Source organism: Amborella trichopoda, chromosome 7 (genome assembly GCF_054954075.1).
Source record: "Amborella trichopoda isolate Santa Cruz 75 chromosome 7, AtrichopodaSantaCruz75HAP2 v2.0, whole genome shotgun sequence".
NCBI lineage: Eukaryota > Viridiplantae > Streptophyta > Magnoliopsida > Amborellales > Amborellaceae > Amborella > Amborella trichopoda.
The window spans coordinates 26,367,279-26,377,696 of record NC_142342.1 but is presented as its reverse complement, the minus strand read 5'-3'; the positions used below and the strand labels follow the sequence as shown (position 1 = coordinate 26,377,696).

The 10,418-nt window shown below is 39.1% G+C and overlaps 1 protein-coding gene across 17 annotated transcripts in view; it reads right to left on the bottom strand.

Annotated features, from left to right (window-relative positions):
* Positions 1-6,323: 6,323 nt before the first annotated feature.
* LOC105420082 (vacuolar acid trehalase) overlaps positions 6,324-10,418 on the bottom strand; it is a 66,867-nt gene continuing 62,772 nt past the window's right edge. For 16 of the 17 annotated variants that reach the window (XR_016059439.1, XR_016059441.1, XR_016059440.1 and 13 more), the window contains 2 exons: positions 6,707-6,804; positions 6,324-6,615 (listed from right to left, as the gene is read on the bottom strand). Coding sequence is in view for 2 of the 17 variants with exons in the window: in XM_088872233.1 (XP_088728359.1) it covers positions 6,589-6,615; positions 6,707-6,804 (125 nt within the window). In the remaining 15 variants the exon portion in view is untranslated. The remainder of the gene's footprint in view (positions 6,616-6,706; positions 6,805-10,418) is intronic. The other variant, XR_016059442.1, reaches the window with a different exon arrangement.

Below are 10,418 nucleotides of genomic sequence, written 5' to 3'. Positions count from 1 at the left end.
TCCTGCTTCCGATAACTATGGCCCGGACCATAGAATCCCTGATGAGCTGTTCTACCTCATCTGCCACAGCATCGGTATCCTGAGAAAAGAGCATTGTGGTAAATAAAGACGTTCACTAGGGTGGTTTTAATCCTCTACCCTAATGGTGAGGAAACTCCATTTCCATACCAATCTGCATTCGATCCCCTCCCGAATACCATCCCACCACTGCCTCCTTTGTCCCTCAAAGCAAGGAGAACCTAGGTATTTGCAAGTAGCAAGTCCATACCACAAGCCTCTCTAGGTAAGTCCTACACCCCAACCTTGAAGATGATCTCTTGGGGCCTTCGGACCATCCACTGAGATACCCACATATTTTCTCTAACTCTCTTATTCTCCTTCCTCTAACTTGAATTGCTGTGAAGTGCGTGGGATATTCTCTGTGATTCTTCTTTTGGCATGGCCGACTCCCTTCACACACTTGTGTGGTGCTTCTTCTCGCCCATTGGAGGCCAGGGTTCATAGTCATTTTAGATTTCTTCATGGGAGGCAATAGCAAAGTCTAAGCTAAAATAGGCCTCTGATAGTGGTTCCTCTTGCCGTGAAGAAATAGGAAGATTAGGAGCACGAGGTGTAGCAGGAGGAGGATTAAGATTAAGAGGAGGAGTTGGTTTGCACGATGATGGAGGAGCCTCTGAAGAAGGAAGAGCTGCGAGTGCACCAATCCTCCCCTCTAACAAGACCATAGCATCAAGTGCGTCTATGTGAAACTGTTAGGTTTGCTGATAATTAGAGTCACCTTACCTATGTTTCATTAAAAGATTAAAGGTATTATAGTAAAAAGAGGAAGGGTTTCTTGGAGAGAGAAAGAAGTTCACGTGATCGTTATAAAAGGGGATCAAGAAAAATATAATTATAAAAGGGGATCAAGAAAAATATAATACTCATCCTTGTTAGGTCACCCCTTTGGGGGTTATGGGAAAGGATCTTCAAGATGGAGTCTGCAAAAGAGAGAGACATAGCCTCCAAGAGAGAGGCGGTATTCCCATGGTCTAGAGGTTATTTTTTCAGTAGCAGTATTGTAGTGAAAAAAAGATAAGATATTGATAGACGGTGTTGCTCAGTGGGGAGAGTGAGTTTAGAAAGGAAGATCGGTGAGAGTTTTTTACATATGTTTAGAAAGATGTATATTTCTTGTAATCCAAAACAATAATTCATTGTGATAGTGGATTTCTAGTTCCCGAGGCCGTGGATGTAGCTCTATGGGATGAACTAGTAAATCGTGTATTGTGGTGGTGTACTTTTTTGTGTCTGCTTTATTTTTGTACTCGATTTATAGTTGTATTCATCTACTTCGCGTTTAGCCAGTCATGTACATGACCTTGGATGAGATCCCAGTATTTGAAATTCCAAGTTCCGTAAGCGAAGTGTCTTGAGAAGCCTACAGGAACAAAGGCTCAATCCTTTGAGATCTAAAAGTGGCATGCCATTCCTTTGGGGGGTCTCACTTTTTCTCATAATGGGTGGTCATATACAAGCTAGATTCCCACTCCAAGTTAGCAGCAAAATATGGCATGGTCATCTATCATGTGCAATAACAACTAATGGCTGGCTCCAATGGGTGAAGTGAGGGCCCCTCTTCTATGTCCAGGGCAAGGTAAGAGTCCCAGTCTCTCTCCATGAAGCCATCCCTCGTGTCACTTTGATTATTCCTCATGCCATCAAGGGCCCTAAACCAAAACAGGTATTGTTATCATCCGTCTCCTGTATTTGGATTTGGAATACGGAGAGGGATATGATAGGATTGGGTTTGGATGCGTCTTCAAACATATTTATTACAGTGATTTCACTATCTCAAATTCTGGAGGTGGACTTTGGATCCGATATTTAGCAGACGGTATCAACTAAAACATCACAATCATGAATATAAAGAAAAAAAAGAAAAAAAAAAGAAAGAAAGAATTTTCAGCTTTAGAAATGGTCTACTTTGTATTTTGTTAAACCATCCATTTTAATTCTTCATGTATCCAATTAGAGTTGCTTTTGGAGTTCCAAATTCATGGATCTAAGGCTAAATGGATTTAATCCAAATGGATTTACAAATATTTGGGATATGTTTGGGGTCCTAAATCCTTCGGGAGCTAGAACGGACACATGAGTTTGCCAACTCGCTAAACATGAAGTGATTAAGGAAAATTATTTCATGAGGCTGGAACACAATTCTACAATATGCGGTCCAGAGGTATAAAGCACCCATTTTAAAGATGGATGCAAATCGGTGGTCCATTTAAAAACAATTGTAACTAACTGTACAAATGTTTTTTAATATAATTATTATTTCTAGTTTTCAAATTTTTTTTTTTTTTTCATATTCATGATCTCCATATTAAAGATTATATATTCTCTAAAAATTAGGATCAAATTATATTTAAAAAATATTTTTATTGCCAAGCCCGCATTTCTACAATATGGGGGTTGGCTGCATAGAAATGGTGTCCAATGATAAAAAGGGAAAAGTTTATACAGAGCCGAGGCTCTAAACAATCAAATTAGAGCCTACAACAAAAATTTCACTAGAAGAGGTTGTTTTGATACCCAAATATCCTCAAATTGATCATCTCGACATCAAGATGCATGGACATGAGAAAAAAATCGATTTCAAATTTTGGAAATAGTGTATTTTGCAATGCATTTTTGGACCGTCAATTTTTAAGATTTTTAAGGTTTCATAGATCTCTCAATCTACACTATTTTTGAAGCTTTAAACTTATAAATAAAAATAAAAATATATTTTAAAGATATCAAAAAGATTTCTAGTATTGAAACCACATTTTTCAACACTATTTGAAAGTAGGCTCTAATTTGATTGTTTAGAGCCTAGGCTCTATAGAAACCGCACCCATGATTAAAGAGGAATAGCTGGTCCCTGATCCAATACCTAAATTAAAAAACGTAATTAGGGGATTCTAGTAACCTAGAAATTCATGAAACTGTATTTTACTCATCGTAAGATAGATTTGAAAAACAAAAGAAAAGATTTTAAGCTCAAGATTCCCAAGATCTCACTTCTATCAAACTTGGCATTCCACTTTCAGTCTGAGAGGGAATTTTGATTGGGGGAAGTTTCCTAGCTCCAAAATCATACTTTTAATGGAAAAGAATTGATATTGAGCTAGACAAGTATGACTCGAGCCTATTAGATCCATAAGAAAACCCCTAACTAGGTATTTTACTTTGAAGTTCTACATGAACAAGGACCAACCAATCTTTGTCCTTGCAATACTAATTCCCAATAAAAAGAGGAAGGGTTTTTTTCACTTTTTCATTTTGGAAAGTCATTCACGTTTTTATGAAATTTGGTTAATATTTTGGGTAAATTTCTCCATACACTCAAATTTGGCGTACTATTTCCCTTTAAACCCACAAATTTGAAAAGCTTTTAATGGCATTACTTTATTTTAAAAAAAAAATATTATAGAAACCCCTCAAAATCAACTTTCTAGACATCCTAATCCCAATACTTTTTGTATCACAATCTAGATCATAAATTTTTTGACAAAAATGCCATTTTCCTCTCTTTTCCCTTTATGTTTTTTTAGTCAGGTGGCTCTAGTTTCTCTCTACTCACACTCTCTCTACCTATCCTCTCTCTTCTTGCCCTTTCTCTCACTCTCTCTCTACTCACCTTTTCTCTCACTCTCTCTCTACTTGTCCTCTCTTTCTCTCTGCTCCCCTCTCTCACTTTCTCTTTACCTCTCTCACTACCCACCCTCTCTCTATCTCTCTTTCTCTCTCTACACGCCATCTCTCTTTATCTTTACCGACCATCTATCTCCCTCGCTCTCCATCTGCTATCTATCTCTCTCCATAGACATCGTCGAAGCTGCAGGTTTCATGAGTTTGAACAGAACGTACATCATAAAAATTGCAGATTTCATGGGTTTGGCCACAACCCACATTACCGAAGCTCCTGGTTTCATGGGTTTGGGCACAACCCGTAGTTATAAAGTTGCTGGTTTCATGGGTGTGGGCATAATATCTATCACTAAAGTTGCAATTTTCATACAGTTTTCTGCTTTTTGGGTAGAACCCACATCAGCAGGTTTCTTGGGCTCGAGTATTAGAACTAGAAAAGATTGAAAGAGAGCCCAAAGCGCCTAATTGTGGGGTGATATGCCTAAAATTGTAGGTTACGAAACCCTTTACGTTTTCTTGCAGAATGGGTGTTTAGTCTACCGGTCTTCTTCTAACAAGGACCCGAGGCTAAGGTAGAAGAGTTAGAGAGGGCGTAGAGAGAAAGCGTGAAAGGGGGTGAGTAAAGAGAAAGAGAGAGAAAGTTAGAAGAGAGAAAAAAAAAGGATGGATAGAGAGAGAAAGTGTGAGAGAGCAGATAGAGAGAAAGTAGAGTCATATGACTAAAAAACATAAAGTGAAAAGAGAGCAAAAAAAGTGTTTTTATGGATTTAAAGTATGATACAAAAATTATTGAGGGTAGGATATCTAGAAAATTGATTTTGAAAGTTTCTATCATTTTCGCTTTACAAAATGTACCTTACAACCCCTAAATACTTTTGACCTTATTTTATTACATAATTTTATCCTAAGTAGTTTTTGAAATGACACTGCACGGTTCTCTCTCTTTTTACCGTCTTTTCCCACTCTCCCTCTCTCTCCCATACTCCCTGTACTTTTTCTAACTCCACCTCTTATCTCTGTCTCCCACGCCGTTTCTACTCTAAACACCTCGCTCTCTCTCTCCAATCAAAGTCCCATCTTGTCTCCCACGCCCTTTCTACTCTAAACATCTCGCTCTCTCTCTCTCCAATCAAAGTCCCATCAAAACGAGATTCTGAACCGAACCCATGTTTAATTTTGTACCCTTTGGATTTTTCCATGTTTTAGAAAAGCTACACGAGCGATTGCAGAAATTAACAGTTGCCATAGAAATAGCCCCTAAACTTGGTTTAAGTGTTGAACCATAATCTGATAATCCTAAACAACTCAGATCGGATTTTCCAGCATGCAATTTTGGTAGAATTCTCCGATTATTAGATTTCAGATAGCTATGTTCTTGTACTTCATATTAGAAAACAAGAGGTAATTCACATTTGGTATATGTCTATCATGGCAGTTCGAACAAATATATCATAACTGAATTTGATTTTCATTATATGACCATAGACTCGGGTACCTAATTCTAGAGCCTCCAGACTTGCACGACCTGAAAGACTGTCGCCAAAATAGCAGATTCAGGCTTCAGTCCTAATAACTCTCATCTCCCTCATCCAATTTAAAGCACTAGAAACTTTCATTTATTTCAAAAGCCGGCGATTAAGTCGCCCGAAGCTATTAAATCCTTGAGTGAAATGTTGAAATTACAATGCTTCCTCTAATTTTCAACAATTAGAATACCTGGTCAGACTAGCAGTATTCAGTCCAACTGGTTTCTTTGCCAATTCACCATAAATTACTCTCCCGAGCTCTAACAAACCTTTTATATTACAAGCTGACAGTGCATTAGAAATTTTAAAATAATTTTGGCACGCCGCTACATTTTATCAGTTTCTATAACTCCGAAGCCTTATTTACATGAAGAAATCATTGAGTCCCATGAAACCAATTCTTTTGGAGCACTTCCATTGGAAACCACCCATGAATTCTCCATTTGAGAAAATTTTTCATACATGTTTATCAGAGAGGCGAGAGAGAGAAAGAGGGGTTCTAGTCTATGGTCTATGGTCTCACTACTCACCACTGATATCTTTCATCTCCAATTCCAAGTTCCATGCTAAGCTTAGGCAACCAACGGGCAGGGCAGACCTGGCGTGAGCCCAGCCCATTTATGTACGCCCAGGCCAGGGCTTAGCTATGCCAAGGGCATATCGAAAACTAGGTAAAATTTTGGTGGGCAAACCAAAGTTTGGTAGAAAACCCCATCTGCATCATATATCAAAAAATGATTATCATGTGGACTGCAAATCACATGCAAAAATATATACTTATCATAAATTTTAGCAACTGGCAATGCCTGGCCCAGCCAGAAAATTCATCAGGCCTGCTATGCTTGACACCGCCCAGTCTGCAGGAGTGTGCTCCAAATCCGTCCTGAAGCCATGCCCAGCCCCACTTAGATGGCAACCCAAGTAATGCTGAGAGCCCCCAAATCCCTTGCCAATCTAGCTCTGGCCTTTTCTCATATTTGTAGCAAAAAAAGGTGTAATGCAAAATAAGCAGTACACCATGAACTTTGAGAAATAAAGCAAGCAAGCAGTAGAGGTGGGTCTTCGACCACCAACTTGAGCTTGAGACCTTGTGATTTTAAAATACTGCTTGAGACCTTGTGATTTTAAAATACTGGCCATGTTTCACCAAAATGTTAATATATGTTCAAATTTTAAAATGAATTTCTCTAACAAGAACTTCAAAACTAACAAAAGAGGCTTTGAATGTTATTTAGTTTACATGAAGTAAAGGAAAGAGAGCAAAGGCCCCATACAAGAATGGCTCAGGAGGCATCATTTAAACGTCATCACTGGCAACAACTTATATTTCTATGGTGGCATAAATTCAATTCCTTTTCTTTCAAAGTGTTGCTTGATCTCAGTGGTTTTAAAATGTACTGGATTGGTCTGCGGTCTGCAAAGTCAAAGTCCAAATTAGGAAAATGCATAAAATACACTAGTAAATATGCTAACGGCAAAGTTTCAATGAGATAAGAGGCACTTACCAATCTCTCATGATCACCCATGATCTCTTCTATTAACTCAGCCAGTAATTTGTTCGCACTGTTGGGAACAAGAGCTGCAAAAACAGCAGGCTCTAGTCCTGTGTAAAATCAATAAAGCCATTAGTAACTGAACAAATTCCCATTTAAATAAATCATTTTTTAAGAGTAAACACGAAACATTGTTGCCCCGACACTAGTTTTTGGTCTCATAGTCTAAGCATCTTCATTCTGCTTTGTTTTTGTTTTTTTCTGGGATGCTACTCCATTCTGCTGTTTTTATTTTTCTTTTCCTCGTCTTTTAGGTTAAGCATCTGTAGTCTTTGTCTATATCTTCACTGGGAATATATATTCCTACTTATGATAGATCACTTCATCTAACCTATATACGAAACATCAATGATCACACCCTCAGCTCCAACTTGGACCCCACCCATGGATATCTCAGCCAATAACCTCTCATGAATGTCAACAGAATGCAGGAAAGCCGAATTGGAACATCTATCTGCAAACCCACGCTTGCCCAAACCTACAGTCTCTCAAGACTCCCATTCCTCTCTTTCTCCCTCCTTCCATGTTGCCTTTTCTCTCTCTTCCCACCTACAGTGATTTGCCTTTGGGGTCCATGTGCCCTTTCAATGGCTCAGCACCTTGACATCCTTTGCGAAGAAACTCATCCCCCACAGATCAGGAGCAAGAAATGAACATCCTCCAGTCCATGTTCAAGGCCTCCTCGTCTTCCCCCCTCTTCAGTACTTGGATCGGAACAAGGACATGTATGCCTCTTCAGCGTTGTTGCCTCTAACCTTATTCCCAACCATCCTTATGGCAACAGGGAGAGCTGAGATCTTATAAACCTACATAAAAGCCCCAAATTCTCGCTCAGAGCGCATTTTCAGGTATCTCTCACAACCCTTTTCTTTTCTTCCCCGCTATCGGTATCTGTATCCCCTTTTTCCTCCATCTCTCTGTTGCTCTTCTCCACCTCTCCTTTCTCTCTCTCTCCTCTAGCCACCATCGTGCCTTTCCATTTCCATCTCTCTTGTCCCCCAAACATGATGAAAATTGATTAATACATAACACTAGTGGCCTTTAAAGACCTTGAGAGCATACAAATATCACAATCATAGTAGATATGTACTCCAGTGGGGAGAGGTCCATGTAGAACCAATATAGTATTTTAGGATTATGCAATCTAAAACCCCCTTCCCCTGGGCATATGACACAACATAGAGGGGTTCTTGTAAGGTCATTCCTTGTTGAGATCAGGGAGATGCTAGGGGATGTTTTTAGCCATGAGGTGGCCAGTCTCTTGTGTGCAATTAGAGACTTGTGAGGGCAAGGACCAAATCCTCCACAATTACTACATGGCATATACACATGATAGCTGCGTTATAAGAAGCGACCCAAGAGGGTATTACATGTGCACATGCTGAACAAATGACACCTGCACTTTTGCGATAATACTATGCATTTGATTAGGGGGAGACCCTAAAATCCACACTAGATTCATGTCCCAACTATTTGTTGGCCAATCATGAGGCCCTAAGAGTGACAGTGGGTCATGGGTCTCGTTAGGTTAGTTTTGAAAAGTTAGTTCGAGGATCACCGATTTTTAACATGAGTGGAATGCCATAGAAATGGCATACTCCTAATCTGATAGATCCAAGTTTCTTCCAATAGTGTTTGTTTATGATTAAGAAAAATTATGAAATAGAAAAATAAATTTTCCAACCCCATTACATGTCTTACTTTTAGCATACGGATTTTTAATTGAAAATAAATTATTTTGAGAATTAAATATTCAATACATTTTTTAAAAAATTATTTATTGGATATAAAAATAGTTTGGGGCATGATGAAATATGGGACCCAAGCCATGGGCCCACAAGTGGGGTAGCCCATCTTCTGTAGGATGTGGGGCCCACATGGCCTCCACACCACACTGTCATGATCCTCTGTCTCTCTCTCTCTCTCTCTCTCTCTCTCTTCTAATGGGAAAGTGCACGATAAGGGGGCCCAAAGGTGGGGGAGCCCATCTTATGTGGGATGTGGGGCCCACATGGCCTCCACACCACACTGTCATGATCCTCTCTCTCTCTCTCTCTCTCTCTTCTAATGGGAAAGTGTATGATAAGGGAGAGAGAGTTTGGAAAAATCGGGACTCCTATTTTATGGATAATTTTGTTCTAAAAATTAGGAGGTTCTAAGATAAGGAATTATCTTGCATCAGTTCTACAAGGTTTGGATAAGAATTCAAGAAGATGAGATTTCCAGAAGGATAAGATTAGGCGTTTGCAAGAATCAAAGATAAAACTCGTCCAAGTTTTGGATAAATCCTAATCCTAACATGATCAGAAGCGAATGGGTCAAGGAATCTAAGGGATAATAATACTTGAATCCATCCCTTCATCACGATGGTTGATTTAGGGAATGGAGGGATCAAATTAAATCTGCTCTTTATCCCACGGATTACTATGGATTTAGGTCAAAGCTGAAACCTAATCTAAGACGGCTTACACTAGACCTCAGATGACACTATAAATAGGGGTCACCCCCCTCATTCTCAGTGCCTCAAGTTATCTAAGTGGCTTTTGTGAGTAGAATTTGCGAGTACTACGAAAGGAAGATATTTTTTGTACTTTATACACTATGCATTCTACATTGCCACCTTTTATTGATATCAGAGCAAGTCCTCTCTGCCATATTCAGTCGTCTTTATCTTTTATTTGAGTCAAGAATATGGGAGCCAAAGGTTTTACGGCTAAGTTACTGAAGACCGAGAGTCTTGACTCGTTGATAGCCCCCCTCCGGAGCCCAAAAGTAATGCATCCCAGGTTATAAAGAGCTTTCTACAAGAGATGCTTATGCGCAGTTTGTGCACAAAAAATGTGTTGGCTATGAAAACAATGAAAACTGATAAAGCTATCCATGACAAGCTCGAAAAAGACCATGCAAGCCCTTCCTTGACAAGGACTCTCACTATAAAGCAATACCCGGATCTCAAGATGCCTGAAGGAGGAAAGATTGCAGATTACATGCAAAGATTTAGAGCCCTACTTCAAGAACTTGAAGCTGTACAACTCAAGCTTGATGAAAATACGCAACTCTTTCATCTCCTCAATTCTCTACCAAGCGCATAGAGGGTAATAGTGAAGTATTGTGATTTAAACATAAACGATCCAAATATCAGAACACTTAAATAGCTGCTTGGAAATTACCAACCAAACGATATTTGAACCAAGGAATGAATTTGTAATTTACACGTGCAGCGGCATAGAGAATGAACTCCTTATGCCTTTAAACTAGAATCCCCTCTCTATCCTTGGGAATGAAGAAAGTGGATGAGTTTAATGGAGCTCATCCCTAAAGTTACAATCAATATCTATTGAAGAATCCCCTATCTATCCTTCTTCTTGTAGTAACCTTTTTACCATCAACAAAATTCATGTCACTGGCACTAAGTGTTTGATCAGTAGATTGTAGGAGGTTTTATTTCTGCATTGCAAGTGGTTTTTGGAAGGAGAATTTTCTGGTATTAATAAAAGGAAAGAGCTGTTTTTTTTTTTTTGGGGGCCGGGGAATTTATACACTGTGTTATTCTACATTGTCCCCCTTTCAAATGCATCTTTATATAACGGATGGAAAAGTGAATAGAGATAAGTATATAGAGGTTGAGTCCTACATCGGTCATGTGGTAGAGTGAAGTCATAAA